This window comes from Arabidopsis lyrata (genome assembly GCF_000004255.2).
Source record: "Arabidopsis lyrata subsp. lyrata unplaced genomic scaffold ARALYscaffold_6, whole genome shotgun sequence".
NCBI classification, from domain to species: Eukaryota; Viridiplantae; Streptophyta; class Magnoliopsida; order Brassicales; family Brassicaceae; genus Arabidopsis; species Arabidopsis lyrata.
In genome coordinates, this window is record NW_003302550.1 from 3,559,984 (window position 1) to 3,576,245 (window position 16,262).

At 37.8% G+C, this 16,262-nt stretch overlaps 4 protein-coding genes across 5 annotated transcripts; 2 read left to right on the plus strand and 2 right to left on the minus strand.

Annotated features, from left to right (window-relative positions):
• Positions 1–450: 450 nt before the first annotated feature.
• LOC9309440 (WD repeat-containing protein 26) lies at positions 451–4,282 on the minus strand. Its single transcript, XM_021022329.1, has 5 exons — positions 4,002–4,282; positions 2,610–3,440; positions 2,105–2,206; positions 1,349–1,978; positions 451–967 (listed from the first exon to the last, which is right to left on the minus strand). The coding sequence occupies exons 2-5, from the start codon at positions 3,408–3,410 to the stop codon at positions 737–739; spliced, it is 1,764 nt and encodes a 587-aa protein (XP_020877988.1). The 5' UTR covers positions 3,411–3,440; positions 4,002–4,282; the 3' UTR covers positions 451–736.
• A 1,198-nt stretch (positions 4,283–5,480) lies between these two features.
• Positions 5,481–7,518, plus strand: LOC9309441 (transcription elongation factor SPT4 homolog 1). Its single transcript, XM_002871301.2, has 5 exons — positions 5,481–6,117; positions 6,222–6,313; positions 6,646–6,701; positions 7,038–7,099; positions 7,220–7,518. Exons 1-5 carry the CDS (start codon positions 6,028–6,030, stop codon positions 7,268–7,270), a joined length of 351 nt encoding a protein of 116 aa, XP_002871347.1. The 5' UTR covers positions 5,481–6,027; the 3' UTR covers positions 7,271–7,518.
• Positions 7,519–11,083: 3,565 nt separating this feature from the next.
• Positions 11,084–13,655, plus strand: LOC9307418 (pyruvate kinase, cytosolic isozyme). 2 transcript variants are annotated; one of them, XM_021021610.1, is made up of 4 exons: positions 11,084–11,208; positions 11,477–11,765; positions 12,006–12,467; positions 12,555–13,561. In XM_021021610.1, the coding sequence occupies exons 2-4, from the start codon at positions 11,508–11,510 to the stop codon at positions 13,365–13,367; spliced, it is 1,533 nt and encodes a 510-aa protein (XP_020877269.1). In that variant the 5' UTR covers positions 11,084–11,208; positions 11,477–11,507; the 3' UTR covers positions 13,368–13,561. The 2 variants fall into 2 exon arrangements, with proteins under 2 accessions (XP_020877269.1, XP_020877270.1); XM_021021611.1 differs by lacking the exon at positions 11,084–11,208 and adding an exon at positions 11,216–11,390 and having other exon boundaries at positions 12,555–13,655.
• Positions 13,595–16,054, minus strand: LOC9307419 (calumenin). The gene is made up of 9 exons (XM_002873327.2): positions 15,540–16,054; positions 15,166–15,368; positions 14,897–14,999; positions 14,709–14,774; positions 14,446–14,619; positions 14,267–14,363; positions 14,045–14,183; positions 13,888–13,948; positions 13,595–13,805 (listed from the first exon to the last, which is right to left on the minus strand). Exons 1-7 carry the CDS (start codon positions 15,941–15,943, stop codon positions 14,055–14,057), a joined length of 1,176 nt encoding a protein of 391 aa, XP_002873373.1. The 5' UTR covers positions 15,944–16,054; the 3' UTR covers positions 13,595–13,805; positions 13,888–13,948; positions 14,045–14,054.
• Positions 16,055–16,262: the final 208 nt, after the last annotated feature.

The following is a 16,262-nucleotide window of genomic DNA, read 5'->3' on the forward strand; positions in this document are numbered from 1 at the left end:
ATACGCCATTTGTTGTAAAGCTATCGTATATATATATTTAAACACGAAGAGTTAAAATCTAACGCTGTTAAATAATTCCGTTACGTCGATTAACGACTGTGAAGTCGGAGGTACGAATTTACCAAGTTTTAAAACACGACGATTTTAAAAGACAACCGAAATTAAATGAGGCGTTTTTATTCTAACTTTAATAACACGCGTATTAAACGGCAAAAAAAAAATAGATGGCGGTTTTTTCCCGTCTTTTTACATGCAAATTATCCAGTTTACCCTTTATCGATTTTTGATTTGTTCTCTTATAATGTAATTATCCTAATGGCAATCTTTGTAATTTTTCACTTTATAAGGTTATTTATGTTTGAGTGATTCCCAATTAATAGTATAGATTAAACAGATTTAGACATGAACAATGAATTGAAGGTTAAAAAAACCAATAGAACTAGTCTGAGATAAAGAAGGTAAGTGCAATTGCAAATGCTACCATTCAAACTGTATGTACAATGTAACATCATTAGAAGAATTATATTGCAAATTGCATTTTCTTTTTCCTTTTTGTTCCTTCCACTGATGGGTTCAGAATTTTTTTTAAAAAAGAAAAGAAACAGATTTTGCCTTCTTTCTTTTGCTTTCCATACCAACGGAAGCAAACATAAAGAGGATGATGAAGAAAGAAGAAACAACATAACTGTTAAATAGTTTTAAGGAAGGTCATTCATTTTCTTTTTTTCTATCATAATCAATTCCCATTGCATCGGTGAATCACACCGTTACTGCTACTTCCTTGCACATGCTTCTTCTGGTTCTGTTGGTTAATCCGGTCAAGTCCCCATATCCTTATGGTTCCGTCATCGCTTGCTGAAGCCAACATGTGTAAGTTCGTCGGGCTCCAGCTCACGCAGTTGACTGCTCCTGCATGGCCTGGTAGCTCGACGATTAACTTCCCTGTAGATCTGTGCCATATGTATACCTGCAAATAACAGAAATGTGTGGACCCATGTCACCAAAACCCGCAGAGAGATCAACTAAATAACAAAGCAACCATTCTTCGATACTGGGAAACAGAGTATATTATCTGGTTATGCTCTGTCTAAACTGATTATGTTTTGTCTAGACTGTAAATCCTAAAACTGCATATAGATTAACTGCAGAAAGAAACAAACATATTCCTTATTCTGCAAAGATTCTGAGAACAGAGACTGGATGTTCTGTCTAAATTGATAAAATGTAGAATGAGACAGCCACTACCAAATTCACAGAATGATTCAGAGAACAGACTGGATTATCACCATTTGATTTAGCTTTTTTCTTTCATGTGCTTATGTGATGATAATAAAAGAGTGGATTTTACCTGAGAATCCTCGCTTCCGCTAGCGACGAAAGCTTGTTTATACCCACCAAAGCATGATCTGATGATGAATCGTGAACGCTTGTGGCCTTTGTATCTTGACACAATCTTGGGGTCACCTTCAATATTCCAGAGACGGATTTCCTGGTTGTGGAGGTTTACCAGAATATATTTGTTGTCATTCGAAAGCGAGAACGAGGTAATCATGTCTTCCTCTTCAATTAATCTCTCAACTGTAGCTTCTCTATCAAATAGCGATATCACGGAATCCTTGCATACACTTACGAGCCACTTTCCATCATCTGTCATTGCTATATCTGATACCTTTTGAGTCCTCTGACCTTTCCAGCATTCCAACTCTCTACCATCTAAATCCCACATGCAGATGCTTCGGTCTGTCATCCCCGCGATTATTCCCTGCCCATCAGGATACCATCCGCAAGAAATGGGACTGATGCCGCCTTTTTCATAAATGTGAACACAGTCTCCTGAATCAACATCCCAGCGTCTGATAACCTCTTCTGCTCCACATGTAAGAACTTGACGATCATCAGGACTCCATAAGATGGCAATCACGGGTTTCTGGTGGCCAACAAGTGTATGCTTCAATGAAGTGTGCCCATCTGCGCAGATCTGAAAAGTACATTCTAAGTGAATCAGCAAACAGGTTGCCTCAATTGGAATAGGTAACAAATCAAAACTTTAACAGGTTAGCAAAACCTAATTCAGGTGAGCCTTTGGTTTGTAACTCAGCCTTACCTCCCATATGATTGCTGTTTGATCCTTGGAAGATGAAGCCAAATATTTGCCATTATGTGAAAATTGCAAGAACCAAACTTCATCGGTATGTGACTCCAAGATCTGAACCATTCACGTAGAGAGAACTTAACGAATGTGATTTAAGTCAGTAACGCACACATGCACTGCAAGTCTGACTAAACTACAAACAGAAAAAAATGCCACACAAATAAGTTAATCAGAGGAACGTGTGTACAGGTGACAGCAAAAATAATGTACTACATAGCCAATGATGGAGAAGGAATAACCAAAAAAGAAGAGAGGCATCAGATTGAGACATTTAACATCTTCTATTTCTTTCTCAATGACCTGTCAAGGAAGTGGAAACGTTTGCAGCACATTGTACAGTAATTTCTCAGCTAAAGATATGGGACTCTCTTATAGTACTGACAAACTCATGATCAACAAGAAACGAAACAACAAGATGAATGAAACAGATGAAACATTCACAGCAGAGTAGTCTAACCTGAACAGTCTGAGAAGGAATTTGGTGCTGCCCGCATTGATGGTCAGAATACAAAGACAAATCACTATCCAAAGTATTATGGAAAACACAAGAATCCCGCTGAATATGAAGTGAATTCTCAACTAAACACTCCAACCTCTTTTCTGGGATTATAACAGAAGCAGGAAGCAAGTTTTGCAGTTCCTCCAGAACCTTAGACCTTGAATTCACACTTTCTTTACCTGGAGTCGAAGTGGTATGTGATATAAAGCTTGAAGGTGATATAAGGGAGGAAGCGAGCTCATGAACACGCTTTGTATTAATACGAAGAGGCGCCATCTCATTCCTTAAGGTGCCTAGCGCATCAACTATGTTTTCAACTTTCAGAAGCTCCAAGAACTTTTGCTCTAGGAGCAAGAAAGACGCAGATTTGACAGCCTTTTCATCAGGCAGACCGATTCTGTACAATGTTTTAACACTTTGATCCCATTTTCCATCCTTAACCTGCTGCAGAAACAGCTTAATGGTGGAATTATGCAGAGAGATTCCGGATTCTTCCTCCAACATAGCCCCGGTTTTATCATATCCAAGTGAATAAAGAGCCCTAGTGATAATCCTAATGAATTCAGATTTTTTAATGACCCCTTTGGAGCCAATAGTTTCGTCATCCCCTTGGGAGGTCAGAGGCCTTGCCATCAGGTCTCCCAAAGAGTTGTTCACACTAGTACCTCTAAGAGAGGAGTTCCCGGAGAAGCCGTTCTGTTCGTCAGTAAGCCGCTTAGCACGTTTCAAAGGAGGTTCAGTATCCTCCACAACTCCCATGAAATTCCTAGTTCAGCCCATATAAATTATCTGCAGAGACAACACAAATGAGACCAAACTTTTGAGTGATTGCACATTAGATCCATACAAAAACTGAAAAATGCACTTGATCAGAAAATTACAAGGAAACAAATAAGAGAAGCCAAAAGCCTGAACTTAGCCTTGAAATTAAGAAAGAATCAGGAAGGGATTTTAACAAGTTAATCTCTGAAAACTCATGTAGATCTAGTAGCAAGGAGATTAGCATTCAAACATGAAGAACAATTAAACCAGTGAATAAAACCCAATTGATCAAAACTATAAATCAAATGCACTTTCACTTTGTTCGATCGAAACAATCACCTCTCAAAAAAACAAAACAGTGAATCGAGATACGCACAATCGAATCAATCACAGTAGTCAATAGCAAAAATACTCAAATAACCCACAAAATCGACATAGTGCACCTAGAACAAGGATCCCCAAAAACCCAATTCGTGAAAATCATCATCGAACTTAAATAGAAGAAGGATCACTTGGGTATGAAGATCAATTAACACGATCTAAGAAGGACAAAATCAAAAGGGGTTGAGGCGAAAAATCCAATCTTACCAAATAAGAAGCAAAACCCAGATAAGGTTTGGCGATGGCAGAAGAAAGAGAAAGAGATAGGGATTAAGGAACAGCCCGGAAACAAAGGGGGGAAGGAAGACCGCTAGAGAGATTTAGGAAGCGGTGAGAAGATGATAGAGGGAGCAAGTTCTGGAAAAGAAGATGGAAAAGGAGAGAGAGAGAGGAAGCCAGAAGAGGAAAACAAATACTATTATAACAAGGCAATAGAAGAAGCAAAGGGCAGGCGTGGCTGATCACAGGCTACTCTCGTCTTTATAGTCCCAACAAAACCTTATGCATTTTCCTTTTCTCATATATTTTCTTTATCTTCACATTAATATTTTTGATACTTACTTGAAATATGTTAAAACGGTGTCGAATTAGCGGATCAAACGGAACGGAACAAATGATGTAAGTGCATTTTTTGATTCACGGAAGATAACCAGTTTTCGTTGACAGTAAACTAGTTTTTAAATGATTTGTAGAAAAACGTTAATTTCAATGATATCGGTTTATTTTTCGAGGAATAATTTTATGATATAGGCGGACTAGAGGAAGGGATGCTTTGAAAACAAAGATTTGGTGCGGGCGGTATGTGATTTGGTAGAATTGTCTAGTGTTTTTAGGCTGTGCTCAAAAATGTTATGTAAAATTCTAAGTAAACGCCATATAAGATAGGCCTTAATCCTTATACATCAAATAAATGTTATCTTTATCACCTTTGCAGCAAATTGCGACTGTAAAATCTCTTAGTGAAGTGAAATTAGCAAGTCCCTTTTAAAAGAAGATAGAATGTTTAAATTGAGAAGTTGTACGACATAACCAAATGAGATTATTAGAAGGTTAAAAGAGTTTGAATGGGACCCAAAATTAATGGGTTACAGCAAAATAGTATATAGAAATCCAACTATTAGCTTGGAAGAGAAAAAATAGTAAGGGTCAATTTTTATCTTTATGCATCGTATTTGGTAGGTGAACTTTGAATGGCAAAATATCTCACATGGTATAAGTGATGGGGTATACACGTTTTGTTTAGCCCTTAAGCTGCATGTTATTGGTTTAGTCTTCATCGTGCATACATGCGTATAATGCGGTGTGGTGCAATGCAAAATCCGCAGTAATTGAACATAGAAAAAAATGAGTTAGTAGGTAAAAGAAATTGCTATCAGAACCAGGATGTCGTGGTCTGGTGGTAAAGGGCTCACAGCTGTGAGTACCGCCACCAGGGTTCGATTCCTGGCCACTGCGTATTCACATTGGCGCTCCGCAGACTTCCAGGAGCCAACACGTGGAGAGCTGTTTGGCCGCCCACGTGGCTAGTCTGTGCGAACCGATAGCTAACACGTGGAACCCTGCTCTGTCGGCTCGCCGCCGATAGCTAACATGTGGAACCCTGCTCTGTCGGCTAGTGACAGGAAACCTGGGTTATCAAAAAAAAAAAAAAAAAAAAAAAAATTGCTATCAGAAGTTTGTATCCGAAAACTCGGTAAGAAAAAGAGCTTTTGGAAAGACTTTATTTTAATGACTGGTCCGCCACGTGTCGTTATGAGATTCCGTTCCTAGTGCAAAATTATCCAAACACGACAAGGACGATAAACACGATTTTGCTTGTACAAGAAGAATAAAGAAGGTTTTTTGAAGAAAAAGAAAGTTGACTATAATAAACTATGCACGGCACTCGGAGGCAGGAGAAATGAATCATTGTAAACCCTTAACAAATTGAACTCATCTTGTTGCCGAAGTTATACAGATAACGTAGGGAAGATGAATGGGCCTGTGATTATTAGTGTAATGGACTCTTAGGCCCATTTTAGAGAAAAAAATGACCAATTTCCCAAGAAAATTAATTAATTTCCTCCCGAAATAGACAATCCTGGATTAGGGGACCACATTATGGGCCCATATTGAGGCCCACATTTATGGTATTTATACTGTACGGAACTGATAGATAGACACGGAGACATTGTTCTCGTTTTTCACAGAAATTTCGATTTAGGACGTGTGGCGATTTTGGAGACAAATCACAATGGGAGAAGCGCCTGCTCAGATTCCGACGAGTTTCGGCCACGAGCTTAGGGCTTGTCTTCGATGCCGCCTCGTCAAGACCTACGATCAGGTCTTCGATGCCGCCTCGGCCACGAGCTTAGGGCTCTTTTCACTTGTGTTTTGCATGTTTCTTCTCTTGCGGATATCTTTTGCCTAATCTAATTCATCCAACAGTTTAGGGACTCTGGTTGCGAGAACTGTCCTTTCTTCAAAATGGAAGACGAACATGAACGTATCGTCGATGTTACAACCCCTAATTTCAATGGGTATGTCCTTACTTTGAATTTACATGTCACTGTTCATAAGTCTCGGAATCTGGGTGGGACTCTACTTATGATGAAATTGTATAGTCTATACTTGTTGAAAAGACTGATGCGTTTTTTGGTTGGCCACTAATCTCTCGTTTTTTGTTGAATTTTTTATTGGATGAATCGTTGCAAATTGTGAAATCACTGTGTATATGACTATAAAGTTTTCTGCTTTAAGCAACATGAGTTAACAATGACAGAGATGGTGCTAGTGTTGATTTATGTCTCTTTCGTCATTTGTCGATGTCTCGTCCATGTAATTATGTATTGATATTATGATTGTTTTGCAGTATAATCTCTATGATGGATCCACGCAAAAGTTGGGCAGCAAGATGGTTAAGAATTGGTATGTTTCAGCTCTGTTTCCTGATCGTCCTCATTGTCTTTTTGAGTTTACTGTACTGAGTAGCTGAGTAGCTTCTTCTTTCCGTTTCCTGTTATTTTTTGTCTCACCATTATACTTTATATATGGGGATATTAGTGCTACGTTATATATTTTATTCACCAAAATCCCGCTTTATATATATTTTAAATTTAACTGTTTTGTTTGCATCCGTTTGAGCGGTAGCTGCATTCTGATTTCTGTGTGTTTATGGCTTGATGTTGTATTCCCTAATATTGCCAGCTTTCTTTGAGACAGAACAGAAATAAATCTAACACTTTGCAAATATCTTGTTTCCAGGGAAGTTTGCTCCTGGTTGCTACACTCTTGCTGTCTCAGAGGCACTCCCAGAAGAAATGCAGGTAAACATATTTACTTCTCTTAGAAACCTAACAAGGGATTAAGAAGCAAATCCTTAGCTTTGGGTTTTCGTATTGACTGTTCGTCATTTTCACATGTATGTGGCGGAAATCCGTTGGCAGTCCATATGCCAACAAGTACGGGTGCAGTACGTTCCGCCCAAACGCATTTGAAGGCAAGTGTCTCCATATTGGCATCTCTGCAAGTCGTCAGTTTCAAGAAGACTTATTAGTCCGATGGAGGTTATGAATGGAAGTAGTTAAGTTGTCTACTGTTTCTGATTTCAACTAATATAGAGTTTTGATCCTCTTGTTGTTTACAAAGACTTATCTTGCCAACAAACTCATTGTGTAGTTCACCTGTGGAAGATAAGATAGATGACATAATTTTTCAATTATAGAATGGATTTATATTTCTGTGATATTCAGTTCGTTAAATGAATTTTATTAACAAAATAAATTAAACACCTAGCAAAAAGTTTGTGGTACCAATAATTTACAGACAAAATGTCAACTATGCAGTAAATAGAACACCTAGCAAAAGAGTATTGAAGAAATGGCTCCTTAATCAAGCCAAGAGGGAAACAAAGAGAGACATTATTGGTTTTTGGAATATGACCATTGAAATTCCCAAAGAACCAAAACAACTATGGGAAGATGTATAACATGCTTGTCTTTATACCAAAAAAATATGAGACCCACAAATTCATGGATACAAACAAACAAATTATAAACAAGAATTGAGAGAATCACATCTTTCGATCCAAGGTATATTCTTCTGCTAGAGTAATCATAAACATAACGTGCATAATTTCAAGTACATAGTTAAAATTATAACAAATGAATTTTTAACAACAAAAAAAAAAAAAAACCCAACTAAATGAAGACGTCAGTGCATTGGGCAAGAGGCAAATATTAATATTTGTTAATATACTTTCTGTTTTTTGGCAATTTAATTTTAATTTTGTTTGGGTCAAGGAAAAACTATAAAATCTACCACATTTTCCCAATTTCTTTCAAAATCTACCACATTTCTCTCCATCTTTCAACTCATACCACATTTTGCTGTAAATTGACAATTTTGCCCTCACAGTTGATGGCAGTTTTCACGATTTGACAACCTGCACTTTTTTCCTTCCCTATTAATCTCTCCTCTCTTGAAATCTGTGCGCTTTAACCCCACATTATTATTCCCTTGAGAGAAAACGAAACGTTTTCGTCTCTCTCACTTTCCCTTTCCCTGTCTCTTTCTTCTTCAGATCTTGTCTCATAATAAACGTTTTCGTTTTTGTCTCCAGATCTTGTCCCCAACTGGAAATTCTCTGTTGCGTCTAGATCTTGTCTCCGAGTTCATCATCTTGCTCTATTATCATGAATCCCACATCTTGTCCACCAATTGTTCTCATTTAAGGATTTCGAATTTTATTTAGATTTTTCACCATCTATTTTGGTCCATAGATTAGTTGAGCATTATTGTCTTCACCTACCCGGATTATTGAATTTTTTTTCCTTCTATTTGCAGAATAACAAAAAAATCCAGTTGTCTCCGAGTAAATCCAGATCTCTGGCGGACACTTTCGTCTCTCTCTCACTTTCCCTTTCTCTTTCTTCTTCAGATCTTGTCTCATAATAAACGCTTTTGTTTTTGTCTCTAGATCTTGTCACCGATTGGAAATTCTCTGTTGCGTCTAGATCTTGTCCCCGATTTTATCATCTTGTTCTATTATCATGAATCCCACATCTTGTCCACTAATTGTTCTCATTTAAGGGTTTCAAATTTTATTTAGATTTGTTCTCATTAGTTGAGCATTATTGTCTTCACCTACCCAGATTATTGATTTTTTTTTCTTCTATTGCAAAATAACAAAAAAAATCCAGTTGTCCCCGAATAAATCCAGATCTCTCGCGGACAAAACTACACCATCTGACGATGGACAATCAAGAGAATTGGATGATAAACATCATCACGCTCAATTTTTGATCTAATTATATTACTCATTCGTTTTGACTTGTCCCCGATCTAATTCTATTACCCATTCTATCTGAACTTGTCTTCGATCTAATTATATTACTCATTCGATATGAACTTGTCCCCGATCTAATTCTATTACTCATTCGATATGAACTTGTCTCCGATCTAATTCTATTACCCATTCGATCTGAACTTGTACTCATCTAATTATATCACCCATTCAATCTTGAGCGTGATCTAATTCTATTACTCATTCGATATGAACTTGTCCCCGATCTAATTCTATTACCCATTCGATCTGAACTTGTACTCATTCGAAATGAACTTGTCCCGGATCTAATTCTATTATTCATTCGATATGAACTTATCCCCGATCTAATTCTATTACCCATTCGATATGAACTTGTCCTCGAACTAATTATATCATCCATTCAATCTGAATTTGTCCATGATCTAATTATATCACCCATTCAATCTGAATTTATCCCTGATATAATATATTATTTAAATAACCGTGCAACATTTATTGCAGACCTGCTCCTTCTTTGGAAGCACCAAACGAAATTGTCTTGTCTCTGACACAGACTCTGTCCCAAGTCTGTCTCTGACACACTCTGTCCCAAGTCTGTCTCTGACACAGACTATGTCCCAATCAAGGGTATTTTGGTCCAGCATTCCACATGTGCTATTGGAATATGGTAGATTTTGAAAGCTTTTTGAGATTGTGGTAGATTTTGAATGCCACTTGTTGAAATGTGGTAGATTTTGTAATATTCCCTTGGGTCAAAGGCAATTTAATTTTGTTATTAAAAATACAAATTGGATTTAGAAAAGAGAAAACTAAGAATAATGCCACACACTTTATAAAAACTTATTTAAAATGCCACTTTGACTTTCTTCTTTTCTGGGATGCCATACCAACACTTAAAAAGACTTAACTACCCTTCACTAAAAGCCACATTCTTTTTTTTTTCTCTCATTCTTTTTCTTTGTTCTCTCTCTTCTCCTATCCTTCTTCTCTCAGATCTCTTTTCTCTCTCTCTCACCTTCTTTCCTCTCTCTCTCCAACGACAACAAAGAAAGACTTTCGAGATTCTATGATTTGGAAAAAATCATGGAGTACTCGACATCTTTCACAACTAACTCACCAAAAACTTAATCGTTTTAGCCGGTTTCAACAACTTCTTTCAATGATTTCTCCGGCGAGTTACCAAACACGTCTTTTTTTCGGAGCTTCCACTCTCTAATCTCGTTTCTAACAAAAACTTTTACATTTCTAACGGAATCTCATTCAGATCCGATTCCATGAGATCTAGAACAGGTTCATGGACATTATTTTGAAAATTTTGTGGACAACATTTATCATCACAACAATTTGTGGTAGACAATATGACAAATTCACACATCTTGTCTACCGTTTCCTTGTGATTTATTTTGTCCATTCAATATTAATTTTGTGATCTCGATCTCAAAATTTTAGTGGACAAATTAACATTCAGTGGACAACTTAAATTTTATGCCCAATTTGTTAAATCAATTTAGGTATACAAATTATTGTAGACAATATTTTTTGAGGAATTTTCGGCGACCTTTGCTATCTTGTAAGTTCAATGGCTCATTTTTTTAAAAATATGTTGATTAAATGAATTTTTTTGTATGGATATATGGTTTTGAATTCTGTTGATTTCAATGTGGATACGAAATTAAATATTCTTGTCCACTAAATTTTTGTGAAATATGTAGCATTGAATGTGGATAACGATTCTTGTCCGTCAAATTTTTTCGAAATCTATTGATTCAAAATCTTGTTCACTAATTTGTTTAGTAGACAACAATTTTTGTCTATCATTTTCTCACTTGTTTAGTATAATAATTCAAAATTATGACAATTTCAAAAAGAAACTTTTTTTTTATGGCATTTCTTGTAAATTTTTTTTGTCAAAGTGGCATTTTTGACCAAATTCCCTTTAGAAAATATCCTTTCTATATATATTAATTCTAAATTCGAGTTCACGTGGCGGTCGCTACCAACTTCGCTAAGCTTTTTTACTCCAAAACCCAGAGTCATACACAAGTCCAAGCCAAAAAACAAAGGTTCTTGCTCCGACACGACAACAAATCAAGATTCTGAGCTTTTTAGGTAAATCCTCACTCCCCGTAAACTCTCTTCTTCTCTAATCTACCTTGTTTCTATGCTCTGGATCCAAATCTCAGACACTCTGGTTCCTTGTTATCTATGTTCGGTTGAGTGAATCTGTGTTCGATCGTCTCCTTGTTACGGACATGGATCTCTGTCTAGAAAAGACGAGAAACTAGACTTAAGTAAACGAATTTGAGAAATTTCGATTCTTTTGCTTGTTTTTTGTTGATGGGTATGAGTTTTTATGCTATATTATTTTCCGTTGCAGGGAAGCTTGAGAAGAGAAATTGTAGAGAAAAATGTCGAACATAGACATAGAAGGGATATTGAAGGAGCTACCTAATGATGGTAGGATCCCAAAGACGAAGATAGTTTGCACTTTAGGACCAGCTTCTCGCACTGTTTCTATGATCGAAAAGCTTTTGAAAGCCGGTATGAATGTCGCTCGCTTCAACTTCTCACATGGAAGCCATGAATACCATCAAGAGACACTCGACAACCTCCGCACCGCTATGCATAATACCGGCATTCTCGCTGCTGTCATGCTTGATACTAAGGTAAAACCTCCCATCTTGTGTTTCCTTTTGCAAGCGTCCTGTGGAATGGAATCTCTTGTCCCGTGAAATGAATTTGTGAAATGTTAAATCTTGGATTATATGTATATTCAGTGTTTGATTATATGTATATTCAAGACCGTGGCTTGATCTTGGATTTTGTACTATCTGAATTCGTTAAACAAGCCTAGAGAAAACATTTTAGAGACTATCAGCTTATGATTTCGCTTGTTGAATTCGCAGGGACCTGAGATCCGTACTGGTTTCTTGAAAGATGGGAACCCTATACAACTGAAGGAAGGTCAAGAAATTACTATAACCACTGATTATGACATTAAGGGAGACGAGTCAACGATATCCATGAGCTATAAAAAGCTGCCTTTGGATGTGAAGCCCGGAAACACCATACTCTGTGCAGATGGAAGCATAAGTCTAGCTGTTTTGTCATGTGATCCTGAGTCTGGAACGGTTAGGTGCCGCTGTGAAAACTCGGCGATGCTTGGTGAAAGAAAGAACGTGAATCTTCCTGGCGTTGTTGTTGATCTTCCCACTTTGACAGATAAGGATATTGAAGATATTCTCGGTTGGGGTGTTCCGAACAGCATCGATATGATTGCTCTTTCGTTTGTCCGTAAAGGTTCGGATCTTGTTAATGTCCGGAAGGTTCTTGGATCTCATGCTAAAAGCATAATGCTCATGTCAAAGGTAGTTAAATTTTTCACTTATGGCGATTGCATTTTATGTATATTGAAGCTTGAATCTGACTTTTTTTTTTGGGTTTTGATTTTGAAGGTTGAGAACCAGGAAGGAGTGATTAACTTTGATGAGATCTTGCGTGAAACAGATGCGTTCATGGTTGCCCGTGGTGATCTCGGGATGGAGATTCCAATAGAGAAGATCTTCTTGGCGCAAAAGTTGATGATCTACAAGTGTAACCTTGCGGGTAAACCGGTGGTCACAGCTACTCAGATGCTGGAGTCAATGATCAAATCACCTCGGCCAACCCGAGCTGAAGCCACAGATGTTGCAAATGCTGTTCTTGATGGCACTGACTGTGTGATGCTTAGCGGTGAGAGTGCAGCAGGAGCTTATCCTGAAATAGCTGTGAAAGTCATGGCAAAGATCTGCATTGAAGCCGAATCCTCGCTTGATTATAACACAATCTTCAAAGAGATGATCCGAGCAACTCCGCTTCCAATGAGCCCACTCGAGAGTCTTGCATCATCCGCTGTACGGACTGCTAACAAAGCAAGGGCGAAACTCATCATTGTGTTGACACGTGGAGGTTCAACCGCTAACCTTGTGGCTAAATACAGACCGGCTGTTCCGATTCTGTCAGTGGTTGTCCCGGTCATGACCACTGATTCCTTTGACTGGGCTTGTAGTGACGAGTCACCTGCAAGGCATAGTCTGATATACAGAGGTTTAATCCCTATGTTGGCTGAAGGATCTGCAAAGGCAACAGATAGTGAAGCCACGGAAGTTATCATTGAAGCTGCTCTGAAGTCGGCTACACAGAGAGGACTGTGCAACCATGGTGATGCAGTCGTGGCGCTGCACCGTATTGGAGCTGCCTCAGTTATTAAGATCTGTGTGGTAAAGTGAGATTTCAGACTTCTTCCAATACCTCAAATCTTGGCTCCTGATGATTGTTGGTAATCGTAACTGAGATTTTGCTTTGTAGCATGAAATAAAGAAAACAGGTCACAATAGTTCCTGGAACTCTGTTACATTTAAGTATCTCTCTCTCTCTTTTTTTTTTTTTTTTCTATTTAGTATTTCAAGATTATGGTTCAAAATCTGCTTCTTATGGTTCAGTGCTGACCTTTGCATGTATAACACTGTTTTCTTCATAAGCTTTGCTTATAAAAGATTAAGCTTCAAAGGTGTTAAGTTAAACATACAGAAATGGAGAAAGCCATCTATAATTGATTGAACAAGATCCAAAGAAAAGTATGTTTCTTTCAGCTGTTTAGAATCATAAATACTCTTCTACCTTCTAAATCACCAGATGATCTGCGTGAGAGAGATTCGGGCTGGACTCTGCAGTGTAAGAATAGCCGTAAGTAAGTCAAGAACAAAGGTATAGAAGATTAACAATGGTGCCTGATGTTTTTGAGATCACCTGTTTTGTGAGGAATGTTCCTTGAAGTTATATTGAACTGAGCCTGATGTTGTTTATTCCTCTGTGTTGTGTATTGAAGAATAACAATTAGTCTTATAAGTTAAGTTAGGACATATTTCGACAGACTGAATAAGAATAGTTTGTGGCAGATACTTACTCATTATAAACTAGCGGAACTCATCGTGGTAGCCATAGTCATCATCAGTGTCATCTTCATCGAAAATGGCACTGTAGAAGACGTATGGATGCTCAATCATCTCTGCCAAAGTCAGACGTCTATCTTTGTCTGAATCCGCCTGGACGATCAGAAAAAGAGAGATAAATGTAACATCGAACAATTCAGCAGCTAAGTACACCATTTATTTGGAAAGTCATGTACCTGTGATATAATATAATCAGCTTGTTGTTTTGCATAATAATGCTCAGTAGGATGGATTTTACTGATAATGGGAAGCAATTCAACGTCTGATAAGTACCTGTAGATAAGTGGGAGTTATGTTAAAGGGATGCATGATATTAAGTGGAAATGGTAATTATGGCTACTCATATATTACGAACCCGTCATCATTTTTGTCAAGCTGAGCAAACAACTGCTTTGCAGGGCCTTCAGGCAAGTCATGATAAGGATGCGTAGAATTGTGATTGTCTTCTTCGTAGTTCCTTACAGTGTCAAAGAGGCCGTGGAAAAACTCTTCGAAACTGATCTTACCATCTTTATCTGAATCCCTTTCTCTGGGAGAGGGAAGGAGAGGAATCCGTTGATAAACATTAAGCTAAAAGAAAGGTTCCACAGAAATAATCATATGACAACAGTACATTACCTTACTTCCTCCTTGCACAACCATAACAGTAACTTTGGGTTCTTGGTGTCAGCAGGATGCAGAAAGCTAAGGGAAGAGAATTAACCAGCAAAAACATTGTGAGAAATAGAAAGAAAAAATAACTGATAGTACTAAGAACCTGATTTAGCTCGGCTGATTTCTATCTACACTAGATGAAAAACGCTTACTCGTTAAACTCTGTTAAATTCAGAAGACCATCACCATTTGCATCTGATGCATTAAAATGCTCCTCCTTCCACCATCCCATGTCATAGCCAAAGGAATTATTATCTGTTTAAGTTATAACCAAGTCAGCTGGCAGAAGAGCTAGAACCGAAACATATATTAAACCAAATCAATTTACAATTCTGTCATCAAATGTTTCTGCATGATCATATTAAGTAGCAAACATTTTAGTCAATGAAACTCAAAGAAGAGACAGGAAACTGCAGCTCACCTGACTTACGGACCCAAGAGGGTGGTTCATATTCAGAGAAAGAAATAAAACCATCCTTGTTTCTATCATGAACATCCAGGTCTCTTTGAGTTCTGTGCACAACTTCCTTGGCAGAAGACTGCATAGTCCACTCAGTCAATTCACTCTCCGTCACAAACCCATCAGTAGGAGAAACATCAATCTTCGGAAACAACAACATCAGCCTGCAAAGTACCAATCAATCAAACTCATTCCTTACAAAAGTGACATCTTTAGTTTATGCTAAACTAAATTCTTGTAAGATCCAAACTTTCAAGGAAATTGAAGTACACATTTTTGTAATTAGCGCTCAAAATCAAAGATTGGGAATTGAAGATATGTAAGTATGGCCAAACCTATCAGTGACATTGAACTTCTCCTCATCATTCAAGTAATCCTCAGCATCCATGAAATCTTCCCACTCAGGCTGAGACTCGTGACCAGGTGCATGTTCATGTCCACCACCGGTTGTTTCTTTCTGTGAATGAGAGACAAGCTCCGGGTGAGAATGGTCAATGTACTGTCGCTCCCACTCCTTATCCTCACGACGGCGCTCCATGTCGGCGACAAGAGGATCGAACGGAACTGGATCGTGACGAGTGGGTTTGAAATTGAAAGAAGACCGGAGTTTTAAGCGGTGGTGTTGGTTGTGACCACCGTGGTGGTGATCGTGGTCACCCTTCTTCTTCGGGGAATAAGAGACGAGGAAGAGCACGAGGATCCCCACCGTGATGTATAGGATCACCGAAGCTTTACCCATTATTTTGTGGTACAGAAGTAGAAAATCTCAGCTTGGAACCCTAATTTCTTTTGGCAAAGTTGAGGTTTTTACACTTGCAAGTGAAGAAGATAGATCTCTTGAAAGAAAAGATGGAGTCTTGCGGATAAATATATATATATATATATATATATAATGTAAAATATACTGTATAACTCTACAAGATTTTGACTCTAGATCTGTTACGACCTTTTTTAGTCAAATAGCTTGTATTTATTTATGAGAGCCTAAACACAACACAATAACACCATTTATTTATTTCCATAAACGCAATTTATTCAATGATTAAACGAATTTAGTA